Source organism: Chroicocephalus ridibundus, chromosome 15, assembly GCF_963924245.1.
Source record: "Chroicocephalus ridibundus chromosome 15, bChrRid1.1, whole genome shotgun sequence".
NCBI lineage: Eukaryota > Metazoa > Chordata > Aves > Charadriiformes > Laridae > Chroicocephalus > Chroicocephalus ridibundus.
In genome coordinates, this window is record NC_086298.1 from 1116466 (window position 1) to 1140865 (window position 24400).

At 58.4% G+C, this 24400-nt stretch overlaps 2 protein-coding genes across 6 annotated transcripts; one reads left to right on the forward strand and one right to left on the reverse strand.

The window, feature by feature from the left end:
* Positions 1-6057: 6057 nt before the first annotated feature.
* TMEM203 (transmembrane protein 203) lies at positions 6058-6912 on the reverse strand. Its single transcript, XM_063353144.1, has one exon. The coding sequence runs from the start codon at positions 6790-6792 to the stop codon at positions 6382-6384; it is 411 nt and encodes a 136-aa protein (XP_063209214.1). The 5' UTR covers positions 6793-6912; the 3' UTR covers positions 6058-6381.
* A 29-nt stretch (positions 6913-6941) lies between these two features.
* NDOR1 (NADPH dependent diflavin oxidoreductase 1) lies at positions 6942-21725 on the forward strand. 5 transcript variants are annotated; one of them, XM_063353148.1, is made up of 15 exons: positions 6942-6967; positions 7374-7508; positions 8487-8564; positions 8994-9091; positions 9857-9955; positions 10640-10741; positions 11247-11453; positions 11800-11921; positions 12332-12552; positions 12893-13000; positions 13741-13855; positions 14838-14984; positions 15626-15744; positions 18393-18487; positions 21516-21725. In XM_063353148.1, exons 2-15 carry the CDS (start codon positions 7374-7376, stop codon positions 21658-21660), a joined length of 1791 nt encoding a protein of 596 aa, XP_063209218.1. In that variant the 5' UTR covers positions 6942-6967; the 3' UTR covers positions 21661-21725. The 5 variants fall into 5 exon arrangements, with proteins under 5 accessions (XP_063209218.1, XP_063209216.1, XP_063209219.1 ...); XM_063353146.1 differs by having other exon boundaries at positions 6945-6990; XM_063353147.1 differs by having other exon boundaries at positions 6949-6995.
* Positions 21726-24400: the final 2675 nt, after the last annotated feature.

Consider the following 24400-nt stretch of genomic DNA (forward strand, 5'->3'; position numbering starts at 1 on the left):
CACTCAAATATCTGTATTGGTAATTTTACCAAAATTATGGGACGCAACTTTAACCAGTCAGCTCCTGTCACATCCCACCAACTGCTACAATCTCTGCGCTGTACCAAGATTTATTGCCTACCCCCAGTGGAGTGAATCTCTGATGGGTAAAGAAACTGTTGCAACATGATGACCTGAGTCAATTGAGAATTTGGCATAATGGCCAAAGAACCTTGATTACCATCCGTCAGGACGCAGAGTAGGTACACTGTGTCCTGGAAAGAGGGAAGAAAGATGGAGAACATCACTGGTGGGAAACTCTTTTTGGATGGTCACCAACAGCAGCTGGAATTTTGAATTTGATGCTGCATCCAATTGTAGTTTTGTTAGTTTTGACCTCACTAGGTTTATTGCTTATAATCATTCTGCATATCGAAGTTTGGCAAAAGACGAAACAAATTATGTCAATCCAACATGTAAAACACATACAATCAATTGACTCTGTATGTGAACTCACATGTAACTAACATTAATCCTGACACTTAAACTAAACATCCTATCAAATAATTGGACTCTTGCCACTGATCTGCAACATGCCACGTATTTATGACGTAGAGGCAAGAGGTAACCGTACTACCCGCTCTATGAGTGATAAAGCAGATTGATTGTAGTCACGGGGTGGAGTGTGATGGGTGCGTTCAGCCCTTGACCAAACCAGCGCAGTTTGGTACAGGCTCCAAAGGAGGTGAAGGCCTGAGCCATAGCCGGGCCAAGAGCTCCCCTAGTTTCAATCTGTTCTCTGAAAACCCACAAAGGAACAGTGTGACACGGTGAGCATCGATGCGTGAGCTTGGGACACGGATCATGCAATTAACGCACGAACAGGGGGTGGCTTTTCCAAGCCTCATTTGTCGAGGAACAAAGCAAGCTGTGGGTACAAGGAGCCTCATGCATACCTTTCCCATCGCATGTACTTTGACTACAAGCCAACCACTTCATTCCATAAATATGACAGCCTAAGTCAGCCTTCTTTGAGCTCTCCCTGCTAAGGCAGTGTGGCTGCATGGCGGTGACCTCCCCGTGAGCTGGGACACCTTCCACGGGTGATCCTTGAGGCAGAGACCTTTTACCAATGGCAGATCTTCAGTGAGCGACCGATACCGCGCATAACCCTGTAGTGTGGTAACTTCATTTGTGCCTGGGTAACTTTGATTTTGTCCCAGTGACTTTGATTTGTGCCTTGGTAGTTTTGGATCATCGTTGAAATTATTGTGCCATATAGTGACAGGGTGAACCTTCCCATCGAACTCTGTTAAGTCGCACTTTTACAACATCATATTGAAAGCACTTTTGCTAATACCTTTGACAGTGGTTCTTTCAGTGACCTAAATCACCCATTCACGACACAGGTTTTTAGTCCCAGTAGGAGAATTTGAGGCAGGCACAGGCTGACCAACTGCCCATCGTCGTTCCCTGCCCCCCTGACCCTCCCACCTGGACTTGTGGGTGGTCAGCTGCTGCTCCCAGTTAGGGCTTGCAAGACTTGGCTTTATTTTTGAGGCATTTCCAGCTATCTCTGCATGACAGCACCACTCTGGAGACACAGCCCACCTCCAGGTCCCAGGGCTCAGCTGCCAAGCCATGGCACCAACTGTGCCACCCAGTCCAGTCGCTCCACATCTCCCAGCAGCAGCTTGTCTGTGCTGGACAAACAGAAACCCCCAGCCACGTCCTTTTCTTGTTCTCGCCCACCATCCTTTTCTCAGCCACCCCTGGGGATGTGTGGATGTTTTTCTCACAGCCGTACCCTCAGCCAGTGGCTTCTGTTCCCACGAGCCCTGGGCAAAGCAGGACACTGTCCGAACTGTGACGCCAGGGTCCTTTCATTGATGCAGCTCCCATTTCCTCACTGGGAGCCACCTACTGCGTCAGGATGCTAAAGCCACCACCATGCCGAGCAGGTCGCATGGTCGCCAGGTGCTGCCCACGTCAAGATACAGGTGGAGATGGAAGTCCCTGGGACCTCCTTTAGGAGCCCTCATGTCCCTGTGGTAGCTCAGGTCATGCTGGATCCTTGTCATTCCCGTGCATGAAGCCCAAGCTGAGCTGTCCTTGGCTGGGCTCTGCGCTGGAGGTGCCATATGGACATGGCAGCACCAGTTTCATCTCCCTCCAGTGTAGCCATCCCCAAATTCAGATGTCTCTCCAAGAGCTGCCCCTGTCCCAGCAGGAGCTGGGACACACGGAGTGGGGTGACAGCGGGTACCGACCCAGGGCGATGCTGGTTCGGCACCTCCAGTTCCATGCACGGGGCCGGGAGGAGGCCGGGCTGCGGGGAGGCTCATTCCCCACGGCCCGGGGGGTTTGGAGGGGCGTGGGGCTGGGCACCTACTGGGCTCCATGGTGCCAGCACAGGGAATCCACGCTGCTCCCCCAGCATGTCCGCAGGGCCAAGCCTCCAGCCGGGAGCGAGCCGGGGCACTCCCCTAACACACGCTTTTAGCCGAGGAGCTGCCGTTGGGTTTGGGAAAGGCCCAGCCGGCAGCAATGTCCAACTCACCCGCCCCAGCAACAAAAATAAACCCAGAGGGGAGATTTTTATCTTTGCCAGAGTATATTCCAGCATGTAAAAAGAGTCTGTTGTGCCAAGATTTGAGGAGACTCCCTCCCGTGCCAGGGAGCGCCAGGGACCCCATGGCTCGCACCGGGCAGGGGACGGGTGTCAGGGGCTGTCCCCTCAAGCCCTGCCAGCTGGCAGAGAGTCCAGCAGGATTTCACTGAGGGGGATGCTCCCAGAAGGAGTTTTGTGTGGCCACATTGCCCCGGCCACAGGCTGGCGTGCCGGAACCGCACACTGCTGGGCTGCGAGCAAGTTTTGTTGCAGGACTTGGTGGCCCTGGGCAAAGCGGGTGACTCCTTTGCACGTGGAGCGAGTCCCGGGAAGGGATACAGCTCGTCCTGGCTGCCAGGCGATCCCCACCACCCCTAGCCATGCAGGCAGCCCCGCACCCCCCTCAGGGCAGCACCCCGCGTGCCGCAGTTTGGCGACGTGCCGCCCCCGCGTCCCCAAAGGCAGCCGGGAGCCTGCCTTACCTCGGAGGAGCAGAGCTGGGAAACGCCGGTTGCTGGCTCTTCCCAAGGCGGCTGCAGCAAGCTGGAAAAGCCGTTTGCTGGCGAGCCCGGCAGCACGCGGGTGACTGTGGCATCGTTCCCCCGCGCCCAGCACCACGCCCCGGTGACACGGCTGTTTGCTTGGTTGGGGCTGACAGTCCAGGCAAGCCCCGCGGGGGCCCATCAGCAGGAAACGGCCCCGTTCCTCTGCAAAGCGTTGCAGCGAGGCTGAAGGATGCGTTCATTTGTTTGATCTTATTTTTATTTTTTTCTTGGTTTGCCCCTTCTTTGGTTTAATTAGCCGGGTGGTTAGGGAGCTGTGGGAGAATCCAAAGGCACTGATCAGTCCCCAGGGCAACTCAGTGAGTGTCCCCTCCTGACTCAGATGCTTTGCTGCTCCTCCTGCTCCTCTTGCCTTCACTGTTCGTGTCCCCCACCCTCTGTGGCTCGGGTTCTTCATGCCCGTCAGCAGACACTGGCTGTCCCCCAACACCACCCCAGCCTTGACCCCCTGCTCCTATTGTCCCTTACCCCAGCCCTCACCCTCCCCAGACCCACACCAGTGACGCTGTGGCTGCTGGTGACATGACACCTGCGTCTGCAGGTGATGAATCATCAGTGGCCTGGGCACTCAGAGAGCAACCGGGCGCCTTATGGGCACAACCATGGTATGGGGACACCGAGAGCAGGGATGAACTCACACTGGTGTGAGGTGGAAGTGGACAAGGAGCAGTTGGCCACCCTCCTCCCAGGTGACGTGTCCTTGGTTTGCCGTAGCTTGGCTCCTGTGAGCAAACGGCTGGCTCCAAGCGGACAGACCAGAGGAACATCTGGGGAAATTACGGCTGCACTTTGGTGTGTCACCACCAAAGCCCTGGAAAACCACATCACAAGCAGAATAGCTCCTGTAAGGCAGGTCCCAGTGCTCGTGCCCAGCACCACCTAAGGGTGTGTGCAAGGACCGAAGCAAAATGGGTGCTCCTGTCCTGTACAGCACCAGACCCTGACACCAGCCCAGGATGGGCCATCTAGAGTCACAGGGGACACTGAGCCACGGCTGCAGCCAGGTGCCACCTGAATAGAGGCTGGTGGGGAGCAGGTCACGCCACACATCGGGGGCTAAGCCCCAGTATGGCCCAGTCTGGGCTAAATCTGTGTCAGCTTATGGATCCTGCCAGACCAGGCTGCTGGTCTCCCACCGCCATTCCGTGACAGCCAGGACAAGCTGGCAGCAGCACGAAGGGACAACCATCATCACCTACAGGAAACTTCCTCCCAGTGCCCATCCACTTGCTAGGGAGAAAAGGAGCAGCCACTCGTTTCATTGTCATCAGAGCATTTCACAGGGGAGATCAGACCCACAAACACGTTCCTGGTGCTCCTCAGGCCTCTGCTACGTGACTGAACTGGAGAGCTGGTTATAGAGCAGTTCTCCATCTCAAGATCCTATCTGCACGAAACAGATCATAGAATCACAGAATGGTTTGGGTTGGAAGGGACCTTAAAGCCCATCCAGTGCCACCCCCTGCCCTGGGCAGGGACACCTCCCACCAGCCCAGGTTGCTCCAAGCCCCGTCCAACCTGGCCTTGAACCCCTCCAGGGATGGGGCAGCCACAGCTTCTCTGGGCGACCTGGGCCAGAGGCTCACCACCAAGAATTTCTTCCTGAGATCTAATCTAAAATCTCCCCTCTTTCAGTGTAAAACTGCTCCCCCTCATCCTATGGCTCCCCTCCCTGCTCCAGAGTCCCTCCCCAGCTTTCCTGGAGCCCCTTTAGGGACTGGAAGGGGCTCTAAGGTCTCCCTGGAGCCTTCTCTTCTCCAGGCTGAACAACCCCAACTCTTTCAGCCTGTCCTCACAGCAGAGGGGCTCCAGAGCTGGACACAGCACTCCAGGTGGGGTCTCAGCAGAGCAGAGTAGAGGGGGAGAATCACCTCCCTCAACCTGCTGCTCTTGCTTCTTTTGATGCAGCCCAGGATATGGTTGGCCTTCTGGACTGCAAGCGCACACATTGCTGGCTCATGTTGAGCTTTTCATCAACCAACACCCCCAAGTCCTTCCTTCTCAGGGCTGTTCTCGACCCAGGAACCCAAGAGCAGCAGAGGAAGGTGGTACCAGGAAGAGCTGGGTAGATGCGGCAAAGACAGGGATGGGCCAGGTAGCAGCTGAGGTTGGAGGGGAAGCCCTGGCTACCAGGAGATGTTTTTTCAGAGTCAACATCACCGGTAGAGTACAAAGCTCTGTAAAACCCGGTGTCAGAAGGAGACTAGTCCTCTGGGCCTGGGCTCCAAAGCAACGCTAGACGTCTCGCAGAGGTGAGCAGCAGATCCACCGTTCGCAACACCCTCGTGGTGGCAGCTGAACACAAGTGACGCCAAGGTGTCTTTTGCACTGGGAGTTCCCTGTGACAATGGCATTTAACTCACTGATCCCCATTTCCCCGAGGAATACTGCACTACTCAGGCTTTCAGGAGGTCTGAGGACAGTGTTTCACACCAAAGCTGAGGTTCAGTGAGACCCCCCCCGGCTCTTCACAACCAGAATCGGCCGTGCACACTCCTGTCCCCGTGCCTCGCCCTCCCGACACCCCTATCTTGATATTTAGGGAATGGATTTGAAATACAAAGAAAAAAAAGCCACATTTCTGTTCAAAAATATACACATCAGCTACCTCTGGCTCAGAGTGTGGCCCCATAAAACCCTGCCAGCACACAGAAGGCATGAAGTGAGAGGACAGACGAAAATAAATTAGCTTTGCTGCCGACACCAGCGCACAGTTACAAGTGTGGCCTCGGACAGGGCAGAGCAGGCGCGGCAGCAGCTGCAGCGCTTCAGGCTGGCAGCAGCGTGGGGTGTACGTGGATATCGACAGCAACCACCCCAGCTCCGGGTGATTCCCCTTCTCCAGGCAGCAGTTTTAAGTACAAATGCTTTCTAGGGAAAAAGAATTTTATAAGTTAAAACTAATCCTTCTGTGCATTTTTATTTCAAAATAAAATAACCAGCATATCAAACAGTGCTTGCAGGGCAGGATACTTTAAGACTAACACAAGAGCTGAGTGAACTGAAATGCGGCACAAAAGGATCTTTCGAAGAAATATGATGCTATACAACACAGCAGCGTGCTTAATTACAGCCCCTTCTTCTCGTAGAACTGGACCTGTGCAACCTGCCACCCACCACGATGGGGAAACGCCCGATGACCGTCGCTACGAGTCCAGATCTGCCCGGTGAGGCAGGCACGTCCCCGGCCAGGGTGAGGGCAGCGATCCGGAGCCCGCTCCCTCGCCGTCAGTTCACCCGGCAGGCTCGGATCATGAGCAGCTGGAGGAGGATGAAGATGGGCGACATGATGAGCCCGTACCAGAGCTCCCGGGTGTGCTCCACCAGCTTCTGGCACAGCAGCATCTCGAAGACGAACTTGAGGCTGAGGATGGTGAGGATCCAGAAGAGCCGCAGCACGGCCAGCCGCTTCTCCCCGTCCTGGAAGAGCCGCACGGAGACGATGGTGGTGAAGTAGGTGCTGAGGCCGTCGGCGGCGAAGAAGGGGACGAAGACGACCCACCAGGAGAGCGCCGAGGCCTGGCCGTCCACCTTCAGGACGAGGAGCACGGAGAAGGCCAGCAGCGCCAAGCCGTGCAGGAAGATCTCGAAGGTGGCGAAGCCCAACCACTGCACCAGCTCCCGCAGGGAGAACAGCATCGTGGCGGCGGCCGCGGGGACATGGGCGCTGCCGGAGGGGGACACACACACCCCCCCGTGCCCCCGGCGCCTCAGCCCGCGGCGGGCCTCCTCGGCGGCGCAGGGTGATGACGTTAAAGGGAGGCGTCGCCCGCTAGTGACGGAACCGGAAGCGGTGGGATGGGGAAGGGGAACGGTGAGGGCATGGTGGCGCCTACGGTGAGGCCGGGTCTGGGTCTCGGGGCCAGCCAGGGCTTAGGCCGGGGGCTAGGGCTTAGGCCGAGGGCCGGGTCTCGGAGCTGGGGGCCAGCGGTTAGGCCGGGGCTGGGAGCCAGGGTTTAGGCCAGAGGCGGCTCTCGGGGCTGGGGGCTAGGCCTTAGGCTGGAGCCGGGGGCCGGGTCTCGGGGCTGTGGACCAGCGCTTAGGCCGGGGCTGGGGGCCAGCCAGCGCTTAGGCTGGGGCTGGGGACCGAGACTTGGGGGCGGGGGCCAGGGCTTAGGCCAGAGCTGGGGGCTAGGGGCCAGGGCTTAGGCCGAAGCCGGAGGCTGGGGCTCCCAGCCCCTCATCTCCTGGTGATTTACGCTGTTTTTCTCTCTTTGCAGATGACAGAACGGAAACTCCTCATTCTTTTTGGCAGCCAAACTGGGACGGCTCAAGACACAGCTGAGAGAATTGGCAGAGAAGCCAAGCGACGGCATTTCCAATGCAGGGTAGAGGCGCTGGACAGCTATGAGGTGGTGAGTGGGGAGGCAGAGGGGGGTTCCAGGCGCTCCTGGTCTTGCTCCATCTCCACTGACCCCGTTTCTGGTGCTTGGGCATCCTTCACCCTCCCTGTGACCTGCTGTATTTCACCAGACCCTGGTTCTCTGCCCTTCCTGAGGGCAGCTTGTGCAAAATGCAGATGAAAACATGTGAAAACTGAGCGGTGACTCTTGGGATAGAGTTCTGTCCTGGTTACAGCTGGGGCAGAATTAATTTTCTTTCTAGTGGTTGCTGTGTTTCAGACTTGGTATGAAAGGAATGTCAGTAATGCATATTGTTTTAATTGTGGGTAGGTGATGTTTATACTAGTCAAGGACTTTTTTCAGCTTCCCACGGAAGCTGAGAAGGAGCATAGACAGACCAATGGAACGGCCAATGGAATATTCTGTACCATAGACACCATGCTTGATATATAAATGGTGTTACCTGGGGGGCAGGTACTCGGGATTGCTGCTTCGGAAGCTGCCAATTTCACCAATTCACCAACTGGCAAGAGTGACTTGTGTCATTATTATTGTTATTTTCCTTTTTTTGTTATTGTTCTATTAAACGGTCTTTATCTCAACTCATAAGGTTTTTTGTTTGATTTTTTTTTTCTCCCTCCTCCCTCCTTTTCTCCCTCTTTTCCCTACCCTTCTTGAGGGGGGCAAGGGGGAGTGAGTGAGCAGCTGCATGATCCTAGTTGCTGGCTGGGGTTAAACCATTACAAGTCCGTGTTAGATGACAGATACACAGGCATACCCTGCAAGGCAAGGAGCACCAAGCAGCCGATGGCACCGGCAGCGTGTAGGCAGCACATGCTGCTGCAGAGCCTCTGGGGGAGATTTGCCATGCAGGGCTGCGTGTTTCGTTCTGAGCATGGTCTGTCCGTGAACTCTATGTGATGTGAGCAGCTGTGTCGGGACAGCCGGGACACATGACCTCAGTGCCCCTTTCCCTGTCTGTGCCCGCAGGCCAACCTCATCAATGAGCTGTTGGTGGTTTTTGTGTGTGCAACCACCGGCCAGGGTGACCCACCTGACAACATGAAGGTAGGATGTGCTCCTGTCCATGTTGCTTTTATATTCCTGGTCCAGTGAGTGCATTTCTCTCTTCGAGCAGCTTGAGCACTGGTTATTTTTGAAGTGGGGAGCTTTGGAGCAGCACCAGTCACATCTTGTGTTACTGATGGGACACGGGCAGGGAGCTGGTGGGGTTTCAGCAGCTAAACAGCTGAGAGGGACCCCACCGTCACAGGAGCCTTGGGTTTGTGGAGGGCTCACAGAGCATCATCTGTCTGGTACGTAGCAGCGGTGGCTATTTTCAGGGGTCACCTCTGCAGGTTTCTGTGCTCCCCACTCTGTTGGGATCCAGCAGAGGGCAGGAGGGTCCCAGTGGGTGGGCAAGGGGGGAGGTAGGGACAGGCAGGCAGGGAAGGCTTCTTTGGCAGCAGCGTGACTCCACAGCTGTGTCCTTCATAGATGTTCTGGCGGTTTCTGTTCCGGAAGAACCTGCCACCCCGTTCCCTCTGCCAGCTGGACTACGCCGTGCTGGGCCTTGGTGACTCCTCCTATCCCAAGTAAGCAGCTCTGCGGCTCCTTGGCTGCCCGCGACAGCTGCTCCTCAGCTCCGGCTGCAGGCGAGACCAGAGTGGCTGGAGAATGAAGGGGATATGGGGAGACAGATCCTGACTCTAGAGCAGCAGCTCAGATGAAATGTAATTCCCACCAGCCTTAAAAATCCTTGCCATTCCAGCCTGTGTCCCTCCTAACCCTCAGGAACTGGGCTTCTACCCATTTCTTTCCTTGTCTGTTCAAACAGGTGCTTTGCCGCAGTGTGTCAGACATCATTTTTCAGGCAGTTATTACAGCCATGCAGTTCTCTGTCTGAATTGCAGGAAAGCCTGTGCCACAGCACTTTCAGTGGATTAAGCCCACAGGCGACGTGAAACAGGGCAGCCAGCCCTGTTAGTCCCAGTTCTCTCCCAAGACAGTATTCCCATGTGCCTGGAAAAGCTGTAGTGGGGTGGCGGGGAGCATGTCTGAGCTCCGAGGGGCAGTGGGAAGGAAGTGTTTCTCTGCGTGGGGAACAAGCTGCTCTGAAGGGAAGCTTGACTGCCCGAGTCCCTTCTGGGAAGCTGGGCGTAGCCTGTGTGGCCCAGCAAGTGGCAGCCAGCTGCTTCTCTGAGCTGCCTCAGGATGGAGGCATAGGCTGGGCAGGGCACAGGGCCAGGTTGGTTCTGGCCTCTTGTAGCCCTGGCAGCCTGTGCTGGCTCATGTAGCCAGTGCCTGCTGTCCTGCTGGAGCAGCCCTGCCCTCTGCAGCCACGGTTATTCTCTGCTTAGGTTTAATTTTGTTGCGAAGAAGCTGCACAAACGGGTGCTACAGCTTGGGGGCAATCCTCTGCTGCCAGTGGCGTTGGGAGACGACCAGCATGACTTGGGGTAAGAGCCCAGTAGATGGGTGGCGGGGGGGGAGCTCTGGGGTGCGCTACAGTTTTGTCCTCGGGCTGACAGCAGGGCTGTGTGTGCTTTACCCCAGCCTTGGGGACAGCAGCCTGCTGCTCCCACCACGGGGCTGCTCCTGTGCCCCAGACGTTACCAGCAGCCTGCTGCTGCTCTCTGTGAATGTGCTGGTCTCTGCTTGTAACTTTCCTGTGCCAGGACCTGTGTCACTTGCTTCTCCAGGGTGTCCCACGACCTTCAACGTCTCCTGGCTCTGCCCCAGTCCTGTTCAGACTAGAGGACGGCTGTGTCACACAGACACATACCTGCAGGTGTTACAGCAGCCTGAGCTGTGCTGCTGCTCTCGCACAGGGCAGAGGTTGTGTGTGGCTTGGGGGAGTCGGTGACTGCCACCAACTGGGCTCAGGGGGTTGGTTGTTCTGTTCAGATGTCAGTGGTTACGCCCTGAAAAGCGGGTGGGTGCTTGGAGTGGCTGAGACATGTTTCTGCACCTGAAGCTGGAAGGGAAAGGCATGAAGCAGCTGCCTGCACCGTGGAAGGGGAGCTGAGGTGGTTACCCAGGGGTGGCTCAGCGTTGTCTGGGTGCACAGTAGCAGCACTTGAGCATGGCAGGATGATGGGAGAGTCACAGGTTTGCTGCAGCCCGAATTTTCCCCCTTGCAGGCCAGATGCAGTGGTCGATCCATGGCTCCTGGCCTTATGGGACAAGATCCTTGCCTCGTATCCTCTCCCTCCTGGCCTTGAGATCGTCAGTCCAGATGTACGGTGAGTGCAGAGGGTAGGCAGGGACGGCTGGAGCTGGCTGGGGTGAAATGCCATGCTTCCTTGGCTGTTCTCCAGGATGGAGATGTGCCCTGCTTTGACCAGGAGGCCTTCCCGCACAGCTTCTGGTGTCCCAAGTATCCCTTGGACTGTAGCCACAGGTGGCTCATCTCTCTCTGGATGGGGTGTCCCCTGGGTGGGGGTGTCAGCTGCCCCAGCAGAGTTCTGCCCCTCCTGCTGTCCTGATACGCCTCTGCCCTAGGCAGACCCGCCAAGCTTGTGTGCCCAGCCAGCCTCCCTCTACCGGTGCTGGAGCCTTTGGGATCTCCTTCTCCTGGCAGTCTGCATTGCTTCCCTTAGCACAGGCCAGCCCCAGGGGAGAGGGACGATGGGTGGTGGATACGGTGGGAGACTTCACACCACTCCCTGCCTCCAGCTTCTAGTGCTGTGACAAGCAGAGGAGCTGTGACATGGAGGTAACTGTACGGCATTGCTCTTCTCCCCACAGCCTGCCCCCAAAATACACCCTGCACTACCTGGCGGAGGACTCCCCGCATCCCGATGGTGGCCTGCTCCAGCCGACAGCACCCAGGACTGTTCCCTCCGAGCTGCATCCTTTCCCTGCCCGGATGGTGTCCAATCAGCGGGTCACAGCAGAATCCCATTTCCAGGATGTCCGGCTCATCGAGTTTGATGTCGCGGCCTCAGGGATCACGTAAGTGTTTTCCTGACTCCCACAAGCTTTGCTGTGCAGAATTGGGTGTCCCACAGCCTGCCTTCCTCTTCCATTCCCCTTCTTCTGTAATATCTGAGGCTGCAGCCTCATGGATGTGGTCCCTGCTGCACTGTCCTCCTCCATGACAAAGTCAGGGGTGTATGGCAGTGTGGGTCCTGCCCACGGACCAGCTCTCTTTGCCTTGCCAGGTTAGAGAGCACAACGTTAGTGACACTGGAAATGTGTCTGAGTTGTGGGTTCTCCCCTGGTGCGGGTGCTGGTCGGGCTAACGGTGCCCGTGGGCCTGCCTTGTGGCTCGGCTCGTCAGCTCCCACTGCATCTGCAGGTTCAATGCAGGGGACGTGGTGATGATCCAGCCCCAAAACTGCTCTGAAGACGTGCAACAGTTCTGCCAGCTCCTGCGTCTAGATCCAGAGAGATGCTTTGTGCTGAAGCCCACAGAGCCTGGTAGGTCTTGCCCGCCGCTCCTTTCCCTCCCTGCTGGGACAGGGCAGCCCCCCGAGCTCTGCCCTAGCCTGGAGCTCTGCTTTTCCTTTGCTTTAGACCCGGGAGGTGGGATTGATTGATGGGTACAGGACCTCTGCCTGTCTCACAGCGTGGGGGCTCTCCTTCCCTCCCAGCACTCTGCGTGCGTGGATCCTGCATTAGGGCTGGTGCCAGTGGGAGGATCCCAGCGGTGTCCAGGCTGCACCCACACCTTGTGTCTTTGCAGCCCCCAGCCCAGGACCCCAGTCGGGTTGCTCGCACTGCTGCCCCATCCTGGGGGATGCCAAAGCTGTGGAGGCAGCAGGCAGGCGGTGTTCAGGTGTCGTGCCCTGGGGCTGGCGCTGAGCTCTCCCCCCTGCCTTGCCTTGCAGGTACCTCCCTCCCTGTACTGTTGCCACAGCCCTGCACCATCCGGTACCTGGTCACCCACTACCTGGACATCTCCTGTGTGCCGCGGCGCTCCTTCTTTGAGCTCTTGTCCTACTTCTCTACGAATGAGCTGGAGCGGGAGAAGCTGCAGGAGTTCAGCTCTGCACAGGGGCAGGAAGAGCTGTACAGCTACTGCAACCGGCCCCGCAGGACCACTCTCGAGGTAGGGTAGAGCCCGCTCCGTGAGGGCTGTGCCACGGTATAAAGCACCCAGGCAGATGACAAGCTGTTAATTTCTTGGCTGGGGAATTTTGTCTGCTTCACATGCTTTCTGAAGTGTCCTTGGATTTCCACTGGTGATTAAGAACTGCTCCACATCCTTTTGGTTCTGTCTGTGGTGGGCCCTGTGCTGGGGGGCAAGGGGAGAGCAGTGGGATGGGGCAGTTGGTGCCTTTGGTCAAGGGCAGCGCGGCACAGCAGCGTGGCACAACCTGTGCTGCCCTGAGAAGCAGGCAGGCTGCCCTCTGGGGTGCACTGCGTCCCACCACCCCTTGGCTTTGCAGGCCCTCTGGGATTTTCCTCACACCACGTGTGCCATTCCGCCCGACTACCTGCTCGACCTCATCCCTCGCATCAGACCCCGCGCCTTCTCCATCGCCTCCTCCATGCTGGTAAGAGCTCAGCCCTTTTTGGCCTCATGTCAGGCTCTGAGCAGAAGGTCTGGGCAGAGCCAGGGCTGACCATCGGTGCATGCATGCCGCAGATGCTCAGACTATACTCCCAGGCCCTTTGAGCACTCACGACCTACCCGAACCCCAGCTCTGCTGTGAGCATGTGGCAGGCCGACATGCTGGATGTTAACCCCAGGGCTGTGCCAGCCTTCGTAGTAGGGTGCTTGCTCTCCTGCAGCCCTGCAAGTGCTGGGGCTGGCCCAGTGCACTGCAGAGGTCTGGTGTTGTCGTCGCAGGGAGCGGTGGGAGGTGGTGTCGCAGAGGCTGTTGAGCATCCCTGGGTGGTGTGGCCATGGGAGGGGGGAGTGCTGCTTCCTGCTGCTGCCGGGAGGTGGCAGTGGGACCTGGCCCGGGTGGCTTGGCAGATGTCAGCCCATGCACGGGGTGGTGCTTACCCTCCATGGGGACCACAAGGGTTGGACATTCTCTGTTACTATTGCCAGCTGTGCAAAGTATTCCCACAGCTGTGCTTCTCTGGGAAAACCCCCTTCCCCATTGGAAGGTTTGGGCAGGGATGTGCTCCATTCTATGCCTGAGTGGCTGTTTCAGGCTAGGACAAGTGTTGCAGATGCCCTGGCAGGAGCTGGGCACAGGCTTTGTCACTGGAGGAGGCACTGGGCTCTTCCTGCAGAGCCATGCTGGGTGTCTTCTCATTTCTCGTGGTTCCTGTCTGGACGCAGGCTCACCCTGACCGGATCCAGATCCTCATGGCAGTAGTGCGGTACAAGACACAGCTCAGCAAACCCCGCCGTGGTCTCTGTTCTACCTGGTTGGCCTCTCTCAACCCAGAGCAAGGTAATCGCTTGGACTCTGTGAGAACCCTGTGTGCTTGTCACAGCACACAGAGCTGATCCCGTGGGATCAGCTGGCCACGCACTGGAGCTGCTTGGACCATGGGTGGAGCACCACCATCACCACAGGGAGCTGGAGCACACTGGCTTGGCAGGATGGGCTGAACTCAGAGTAGCCATCCTTCCTCACTGCTGCCATTCTCTTCCAAGAATGGCATGGTCCTCTAGCTTTCCCTGAGTACTCTGAGCTCCTGGTTTTCTTCCAGCTGCTTGACCTTCCTGCTCCCAGTGCCAGCATGCCCTGCTGTCCCATAGTGCGCTGCTCTTGGTGTCCTGGAGCTGGCAGCACTCTGTCTGTTGGACACCTCCAGCCCCATAGCACCAGCTCTGGGAAGGATGGTCCTTCCTTTGAGCACATCCATCCTGTCCTATGAAGCCTGTGAGTGCTGCTCATCTGCTTTAACCACAAAACCCCTTTAGCTGGGTCCCCGAGCAAATGTGACAAGCTCATGGGGTCTCCCTGCTGCGGGATGGTAGAGCATTGCTCTGTATGACTCCAGGGCAAGATTTGGGTGTTCCCTGAGTACCGAGATGGGGATCTTCACACGTCCTCTGGTTCCCAGAGGAGGAAAGTTTGGCCCTCCTTTACTTGACAGCCAGGTTGAGATCTCTGCTTGTCTTCACTACTGTCTTCCCCGGCACCACCGATATGAGGAGAAGGCTGTCCCACAGCCTATGTGCTGTAGGGCTCTTGCCTTGCTCTGGGGTTCCCTCAGGTGCTTGCAGAGGCCATGCTGAAATGCTTTTGATACACACATAGTGTCCCTGTGGCACCAGGGGTGCCTTGGTCCCAGGGTTGTGGTAAGCCAGATGCTGCCCATATCTTTGGAGCATCCTGGAAGAGCTGGATGCGTAGCTGGCCCTCTGCGGGGTGTCACAAAGGCAGAGGTGGTGGGGTGATGCTAGTCAGTCTGTTTGTTTTGCAGGTGATGTTAGGGTGCCTCTTTGGGTGAAGAAAGGAGGAATGAAGTTCCCAGCTGACCCTGACACCCCCGTGATCATGATTGGCCCTGGCACAGGGGTGGCACCTTTCCGAGCAGCGATACAAGAGCGGGTGGCACAAGGAGGTAGAGGTGAGGGGGGGTCCTGTGAGGGACATGGGTTGCCCCTTGCTGCAGGTGGGTCTGCGTTCAGCATATGGGAAGGTGGGACTTGGGGCTCCTGAAGGTTTGGACAGACCTGGCCTTTGCTATGTTTGACTGGGAGCAAGCTGGGCTCTGGGGCAGGTGAGGACCAGAGCCTGGTGTGCGCAACCTGTGTGGTTATTCACAGGCTGCACTGCAAGGCTGCTCCCTGGGTCAGGGCAGGGCTCTGCAGAGGCTCTTTCTTGGCTCTCTGTGAGTGGAGATGGGTTGTTGAACTCGTCTTCTGCTGCACAAGAAGTCGTGCCTCTGCTCTTGTCCCATCGTCGTTCCCCTGGCTCAGCTACGGGTCTCAGCAGGAAGCTGAGGCTGGTCGAGGGGAACAGGCAGCCCTGGAGGGCTCTTCTTGCCCTACCTGCCCCTGCCTCCCCAGCACAAAGGGGCCTCTGGTTGCCACAAGCCACCTGGCTTAATGGTCACACAGTTCCTGAGTCCTGGTTCTTCCAGGTCAGGGCTGTAAGCCAGGCCTGGCAAAGAGGTGAGAGCCTTGGAGCTCTGTGGCACCAGTGGTCCCCAGTATTCACAGGGCATTTGGTCCACCCATCATGGCCCTTCTGGTCTGCTCTCTGCAGGGAACTGCTTGTTCTTCGGCTGCCGCCAGAAATCCAAAGACTTCTACTGCCAGGCAGAGTGGGAAGAGCTCGTGACAAAGGGCTTCCTGACACTCTTCACGGCCTTCTCCAGGGACCAGGTTAGTTCCCAGAGGAGAAAGGAGGATACAGAAGCATCTCAGGCAGCACTGGTAGGACTCTGCCAGTGTTTCTGGCCCCTGTACCTGTTGGCATGGCGTGCGAAGGGCCTGGTGGGGTGGCACAGTGCTCAGCTCGCTCACTCACACCACCTTGGTGCTGGCCAAGATCCCCACCGGCACTGCAGTGCAGCTGCTCAGCCGGGACGTGTCTGGCTGAGTTGAGCTAGAAAGATTGCTGGGATGGGGCTGGTGAGTGCCGAAGCAGATAAGGCATTAGCCAGCTTTGTTTGGCTGGACCACATGAGTGATAAAGGCTCCCAAGCCTCTCGGAGGGGTCACCAGGCAATAAACTTTCTTGGTTGAGTGCCACCCTCCCCACCGTGTTTCTCTGATCACTGGCTGAAGCTGAGGAGCTTGGCTTCCATGCCAGCTCTCCCCGAGTCTCATCCGTGCAGGAGAAAGCTCCCCAGAGATACAAGCACCCCCACAATTCAGTCCCTCACTTTGCTCCCTTATTTCCCAGGCGGCGTCTTTGGTGGGCAGCTCTCAGCGCCTCTCTGGGCTGCGGGGCTTTTGATGTTGCGAGACAGGCTCCGTGAGCTGGGACTCTGTTTCACTGTTTTGCCCGTTCCCTTGATGGCACTGAAAGCTCACCCTGCCTTTGAAATAGAGAGATCTGATAAAAAGGGTCAGTGAGAATGGGTATTTCTGTGTAGCTCAGCTGCCCCAGCCCTTTTCTCCTGGCTGTGTGCATGCGTTGACATGAAGCCAGCATCTTCTATCCAGTCACTTGTAAGGCATGAGTTGAATGCCACTGTGAAGGCTTTCCAAGCCTTTGATGAACGGGAGCAGCACTGCAGAGGTTTATTGGATGACTAGTTTGTCTGTCTTCTGGTGGCTAACACAGTGAAAGGGGACGTGCTGCTCCCCAAATCTGGAGAGCAGCCCCAGAGCCTCCTCCTGCCCTCATAGACGCTGGAGGGACAAGACTTGCATCAGAGTGTGCCTTCTGGCCTCCCTTCTCTGCCTGCTTTGTGGGGGGACGCAGTTCGTCCTGAGGGTCTTCTGCCACCAAGTCCTTGCAGTGCTGTAACAGGGAGGCAAGTGGGGGCGCAGTCAGGTAGGATGTGGCACATTGGGCCATTGCACCTGCGCCTCTAGGAGATACCACAGCTGTTAACTCATCAAAAATTTGTTTTCAAAGAACTGTCAGGAGCTGGGACACCCCACAGCTGAGGAGGAGTTCCCTCTTCTCTCTGTAAGGTCCCCTTTGCAGTGACCTTCTGTCACATCACGTCTGCCCCGTGGTGCAGACTGACTGATCCCAGCCTAATGCGGCTGTCGCTAATTCTCAGCAGGATGCCCTGGGGTTTAGCTGAGACATCGTGACCTGAGTTTGTCACTGGGGTCCTCTGGTTTCTAGGTAGCTGCTGGTCCTTAAATGACCTGCTCGGAGCCCTAACCTCGTCGGCAGAGCCTCTGTCAGCACTTAGCTGATTAATGGTAATGATGCTGAAGCTGAGCAACCAGCTGGCTGTGTTGGTGCTTGTGACGGGCTTGCTTACCTCCTGCATCGCCGGCAGCCGGGTCGGAGCAGTGGAGCTGTGCCCGGGGGTGACCTGACTCTCCAGTGCAATGCAACCAGTGGAGCTGCGTGGGACCTGCTGACGCGCGGTGACCAGCTCTTGTGACAGCCGGGGCTGGGGGTTGTTCCCACGCATACCTCCAAACTGCAGCCCACAGGGAGCCTGCGATGCAGCAAGAGCCTTGCTGCCTTTGGGGCTGACGGAGGGAGGAGGACATGGGGAGGAGGTTGTGCCCGCAGCTCAGCTCACTGCTGTGCAGAGCCCGGCGTGCTGGAACACGCGGCAGAGGGCCTGGCCTCCATCACACTGTCACCTTTGTCGTGGAGGAGCCATCTGGGCCGGCAGTGAATTCAGGCACGTTGGCAATGGTGTTCCTCTTGGGCAGGAGCCAGAGCCGTAGGCAGTCGCTTGAATGCGAGAAGTCTTGTGGATTAACCCTTTGGGAACTCTCCTTGGTTGGGCTATACTGTGCCAAAAGCCAGGCGTATCCAGTCCCTAAGTTCAGTGGAGGGGCAGGGAGTGGGACCAAGGCTGTCTCTCCAAGCTTCCTGCCCTTCCTAGCTGCTTCAGGCTTCCAGCAGGTGACAGGGCTGGGACCGGCAGCCAGGGGTGCGGGGAAGGGTCTCTGACCTGCGGCAGCCCTGGCACAGGGGGGCCAGCGAGCCTCCTCTGCCCATGCAGGGAGAGCAGAGGGAAGGAGGGGGAGCCCTTGTGGTGGGGACTCCCCAGCTCATGGTCCACCAGAGCTGGAGCAGGCAGGGGGCAGACAAAGGATTCGGGGGGGGGGCTACTCACAGCATGTTCCTCATTGAAGCTCCTGCTGCTGCACCCATCTCCCCCAACCCATCCCAGTGCACTGACATGAGGTGTGGGGATCCCCTTCCCTGTGTGAGAGTTGATCCAACTGCTTCTCCCAGTGCCCCCCTGTGCTGGGGGGCTGTGCTGCCCTGAGCTCTTGCAAAGAGCCCCTGAGGACAGTCCCCAGGGGCCGGGCAGGCGTGCTGGGGTTGGGGCTGGGGCCGCGGCCAGGGCCAGTGGGCTCAGCGCCGTGTTTCCCTGCAGGAGGAGAAGGTTTACGTTCAGCATCGCATCCGGGAGAACCGAAGGCTGGTGTGGGAGCTGCTGAGCAGTGGGAGCGCTCACGTCTACTTGGCTGGGTAAGTGAGTGAGGTCCCCACGCAGGGACTGGGGGAGCGGGGCTGCACATCGCTGCGTCTGCATTCCCTCGACTCATCACCCTCCAGAGCGAGCACACCCTGCGTGGTGGCAGGTCTCTGGGGGCTGCACTGACTGCCGCAGAAGGTCCTGCTTGTTCCTTCTCTCCGTACATCCTGCTCCGCAAGCCCTGGGCTGAGAGGGCTGTTTCTCCCCTACCCTGTGCTCCGGTTAGGAGGGGCAGAGCTGGCACGGTGGGAAAGGTGCTCCAGCCGACCCCGTGTGCCCATCCCTCCAACTGCCTGTGACTGGTGTCACCTGAAAGCAGGTAGCCTGGCCCCTGACCCACGGCAAATCTATACACAGAAGAGCTCTGGCCTCTCTTTACACCCCTCTCCTCCAGTGGGGCTTGGTGAAACCAGAGAAAAAGGCTTGCGTAGTTCCTGTGGCTGCTCAGGTGGGCAGGAGACTTTTAAAGCACAATATACCAGCACTCCACTGCTGCTGGGGCTTGTGAGCAACAGCTTTTGGGACCCTTGGCGCATTCTGGCTGACTCTTTGCACCCACATCTGCCTTTCCGGGGCAGGGACAGGCCATGTTGCACCGTAGCCTGCCTCCTTTGGCAGCACAGTTGTTCGCCAGGTGGTTGTTCACCTTAGGCTGGTAGAGAATCTCAAACCAAAAGCAGGGTCTGGCCTTTGGAGTCAGAGCATCTGCAACTTTGTTCGTGGCTCTGTGTCTGCTTTCCTGGGAAAAGCCCTTAACCTGCCTGCCCTTGTCGCTGCCTGTATGGCAGGGAGGAGGCTGCTCACCCGCTGCCCGGGGCGAGCGTTGTGAAATGCTTTTGGGCTCCTTGAGCTGGCGAGAGGCTGGCGATGGTGTTTGTCGTGCACCCCATGACCTGGAAAGCGCTGTGCAAACCTGTGCCTTGCTGTCGACACGAGCAGCAATTGCAGGAGGCTCTTTCCTGCCTGTCCCGCACGAGAGCAGGAACTTGCCCGGTGCCTCGCAGAGCGAGACTGGCCTTGCTGCATTCCTGGGAGAAGGAGATTTTTGTTTACTGCCCAGGAAGCGGAGGCCAAGCCGCCCACCGCCCTGTTCACTGCTGCACCGGCGCTGCCGCCTGGTCTGGCATGCCTCGCTGCATGGTGGGGCTTTCTGGGGCACTTACCCCAAACTGGTGATTCCTACCCACAGATCTGGGGTTCAGGTTTGGTTTCCTCCATCAAGCTGCACCTGGGGCTTGGGCTTGTGCCTCCAGCCACAGCCCAAATGCTGAGACCATTGGGCAGCTGTTGGGTGACCACCGGGCATGCTGTCCCCATGGCTCTGTCCTCTCCTTCCATCCTCTTTGCCGCTTTCTGGTCCTGATGGAGTTACCCTGGGGGCTGCCAAAAAAGGATCAGTGTCTTGGAAAGAGCAAGGCTTGCACAGCTCTCCCCATTGCAGGATTTTGGGTTGGCCATGAGGGTGGTGTTTTGGACGTTGGGGTTGCTCCAAGACCTGTCTCGTTGGGGTCTTCGCCCCTGGCACGGGGTGGCCCTCAGTCCTGATCAGGCAGGTGGGATCCGAGCGCCTCGTCCTCCTTGTACAAGTGGCAACTGTCCTGTTTGCAGTGGGCACTTGCCCACCCCTCCTGAACAGCCCACACCACTTGTAAGGACGCCTGGGATCACAGCGCCCCTCCCTGGCCCGCAGGCTCTGAGCTGCCAGTGGGGGGCCAAATAGGAAGGTGTAGGTGAGGTAGCCTGAAAATGGCCCTTTTTTCCCCCCTAAAAGTAGTATTCCCAGTTTCAGCCATGCTAGGAGAAAGATGGGGAAAGTGAATCCTGGGCTGCGTGTCCCTGAGCAGCAGCAGCCCTGGGCCATGTAGCACGGTGTGTCTGACTTCCCGGGCCCTTGCTGGCTGGGGCAGGGGCTGGGGGGCCAGGGCTGTGTCTTCTCTCTGATTGTGCCCGGCTTATCTTACCCAGGCCCATAAAGGTTGAAAATGTCTTTCTCTTTCTGCTAAAAAGAGATATTTGACATGTTTTCCATCACAAGCCCGGCTACATTATCTTGCACTTGCATATCAGTGCCTGACTCAGAAACGATATGACTCTTCCAAAAAAAGAAGACCTCCTTTCTGTGTATTTTGGGATGTTAATCAGCTTCAAACGCAAGTCAGAATTCTGCCTTGTACTTGGGAAACAGCAAGGACGTTGCCAGATGCTCGTGCCAATTGGAGCAGCCTGGGAAATTTTTTATTAATTGGGGTTTTTTTGTTGTTGTTGTTGCACAGTCAGTTCACCAAATGAATCTCTCTCCAGGAAAAAGTCTGAATTTCTTATTTCCCATAAGAAATAATTGCGCTTGGAAGTGTTGAATCCTATTTGGGTATTTTCTACACAGGAGCTCGTGTTTTCTTCACCATTTCTGTTATTTTGAGGTTTGAGCTGGCTTTGGTTACAAATGTCACCATCAAAACAATCATTTCGGGTTTCATGAAAGGCGGCAGCGGTTGGGCGGAAGCGGCTGCTCCTTCACAGCAGTCGTCTTACCCAGCTCAGGATCAGACACGTTTTCCATCGAATGTTTCCCCTGAGATGAAAGGACGGTTTCCTGCCCTCCTGCCGATAAATTATGACTCGTGCGTATTCCCCGTGTCCCTCTAATAAGCGTGATGGGAAATGGAGCAATACAGGGGCTGGAGTTAAGGCTACTGAGCTGTGATGCTCCTTTGCCAGGGACTGGCCACCAAGACCACATCTTTGCCTGAAAAGCCCTGCGTGGCTAACGGCGCTGCTCTCTAGGGAGTGGTAGGAGCTACCTCTGGAAGCCTGTCATTTACTCAGCGCCAGGCGGGCTGTGTTGCAGGGTGAGGCAGGTTCCCACTGCCCCGGTGCGGCAGTAGCCCATGCTGTGTGCCAGGGGCGGTAGGTTCGGCCGCAGGGACCACTGCCCCGCCGATGAGCTGCAGCTCTGGGGCTGCAGATAGGTCTCCGTTTTTCCTACTCGCCCTCCATCTCACCGCCTGCTCTCTCTTCCAGGAATGCCAAGCAGATGCCAGCGGCGGTGGCTGAAGCCCTGCAGTCGGTGTTGCAGCTGGAAGGTGGCCTGTCGCCCTCCGAAGCAGAGGAGCATTTAACAGCCCTGGAACGGTCCCAGCGCTTCCAGTCCGAAACCTGGTCGTAAGCCTGGCTCCCTGCCTCCCCCTTCCCCACGAACTCTGCCTGAATAAAGGAGCCAGCCAAATGACACCTCTGGCATCATCCTTGGCCCCCCAGGAGAGGGGCCTGGCAAAGGGGGTGGATTTACCCAACCAGCCCTTCCCTGATGGCAGCAGGGCCATGGTGGGCAGGGGGAGCCCATCTCCGGGGGAGGGTGGGTTTGGCGTGGGTAAAGCCTGGCTCCCCATGCCCGCACCACGCCGGCACGGAGATGAGAAGTCTCTGGGGTGGGATGCTGCTGGCTGGCTCCTGCCTGGGACCGAGCTGCTGTCCCACGTGCTCCAGCTCCTGGGGTCCCCATGCTGGGGAGCAGCACCCCGCGGGCATTGCTAGAGCTACAGTGTTGGCAGCGGCCGTTGTTTGTGGTAGGACCTAGAGGAAGTGAGCTGTTGCATGGGAGTCTCTCCACCCTGGCATTAGTCAGCAGCAGCAGCAGCTCTTGCTGCAGGAGGCTGCCTTGACAGACCTGTTCCCCCTGTCTCCAGGGGATGGGCGCACGAGGAAGCTTCGGTCTCTGTCTCTGCTGCCAGTTCATCTTCCAGAGCCTGCCTGATGCCAAGGTCTGAGCTCCCCGAGTGCCAGTTCCCATTGAGTTATCCCATTCCCTGAGTGCCTGCGCTGCTGGACTCATTCTTCACCCCATGTTGGGAGCTGCTTCTAGTTGGGGCCGGGTGAGCCAGCGGCCTCCAGCCCTTTCCCTGGCAGCCTCGGGGCTGTCTGCCCTCCTGGCCCTGCCCCAGTGGTGCCAGTACCACCACCTTCCTCCCCCAGTTCAGCGAACTCGGTGCCGCTGTGTAAATAGCAATTAGGGCCCAGGGCATGAATCAGCCGGGGACAGTCCCTGGGAGCCGGCTGGGACAGGAAGGGACAGCAGTGCCACACCACCCCTGTGACCCAGCCACCCTCCCACGCGCCGGATCATGGGGTCCTGTACAGGTGAGCAGTGCCCTGGGGCATTGCTGGAGCTACAGCACTGCAGTGAGTGGAAACGGGGTGCTTTTTGGGTCTCCCCACCCCGCTGCTTGGCCAGCGCTGCCTTGCTTCGAGGAGCTGTTGAACCTGCAGTCCCGGGCTGGGTTGGGTGTCTCCACACCCCAGGGACAGCCCAGGGGACAGCGTGGAGCTGCTGCGTGGCAGTCCTCACGTTGGTGACACCGTCCCCTTGCATACGGGGCACTATCCAGGCTGCGCTCTTCCTCCCAAGCCCTGCAGGCTGCCCATGGGGCAGGGCAAGGAGAGGTGGCCCGGGCACAGGGACGGACCTGGAGGATGGGGGTGGGCTGTACTGGGGCAGCGCAGGACCTGCCCTGGTGTGCTACGTGGGCTGTGAGCTGGGGGCTGGACTGCGAGCAGAGTGGGAGCCGTGTTATTGCGCTTATACTGGGGTGTGAACTGGGGGGCTGGACTGGGAGCAGGGCAGGGTCCATGCTGGTGTGGTGTACTGAGGTCTGAGCTGAAAGTGGCTGTGCTGGGGCAGCGCAGGGCCCGTGCCGCCATGCCCCACGGGCAGCGGCGTGGGGAGCTCTGGCCGCAGAGGTGGCTCCATTTTTGCTGGGCGAGGAGAAGAGGCGGCCGTGGGCCCAGCTCCTCCCCGGCTCCCACGGGAGCTGATTGGTGCGGGCACGGCTGCCTGCCCCGGGCTGCCTGCATTTGAGCCGCTTCCAGGAGCTGACAAACCAGACTGGTTAGAGCCAGGCTCGGCCCCAGCCCCGCCTGGCCCACAGCAGGCAGCGGCTGCCTGCGCGGGTGCCTGCCACCCCTGCACCCCTTGCCGGCACAGCGGGCAGCGCCCAGCTTGGTGCCCTCTCTTCTGGACCGTGGCGGGTCAGTACTGCGTTGGAGCTCGGGAGGAGGAAGAGGAGGAGAAAGTGGCTGCTGGATGCGCACGGTGATGCCCCTCTTGGGGTGGCTTATCGGTGAGGGTGATGGGGACAAACCCCTCTTCAGGGGCTCCTGACCCATCTGTCTGGGAGGGCGTCCCAACCCACGCCGGAGGGATGACGGGACTCTGCGCAGATGCCGCTGCCTTTAAAGCCTTCTGACAGCCATGCTGAAGGCCACCTCCTGCCCTGGAGCAGCACCCGCATCCTGCACTGAGCCCCAAGGGGACTCGGGGGTGGTGGGTGAGGGGGGTGGCCGTGGAGCAGCCGCCCCCATGGAGCCGGCAGCAGGCGAGGAGGCAGAGTCTGGCACCCAGCCGGTGTGGGCAGCCGGGGGGGAGGGCTGTGCTGGGCAGCAAGGGGAGAGGGAGACTGGGGGACTGGGGGGCCCTGGGGAGCCGCCCCGGCTGTGCGGAGAGGTGCCCGCCGCTGCCTGGGGCTGCTGGAACGTGCCAGCAGTGGTGGAGGACGCAACCAAGCCGCTGCTGCCCGGGCATGACGAGCCGCCTGCCCATGGTGCCTCCCTGCCCGTGGGGCGCGACCCTCCCGCTGCCGCCGCCGCCAGCCCCATCCTGCCCCGCGGGGAGAGCCCAGCACCGTGCAGGGGGTCATCCAGCCTGGAAAGCGCCTCCAGCTCCACCCTGAGCCTCTCTGGCGAGGAAGAGGAGACGTCGAGTGACGAGGTGGCGACGGAGGCAGAGCCGTGCCGCGTGCCGGCGGGTGGCGAGGACGAGTGCCCCATCTGCACGGAGCCCTACGACGACGAGGGGCACAAACCGGCCCTGCTCAACTGCAACCACGGGCTGTGCCGCGCCTGCCTGCGCG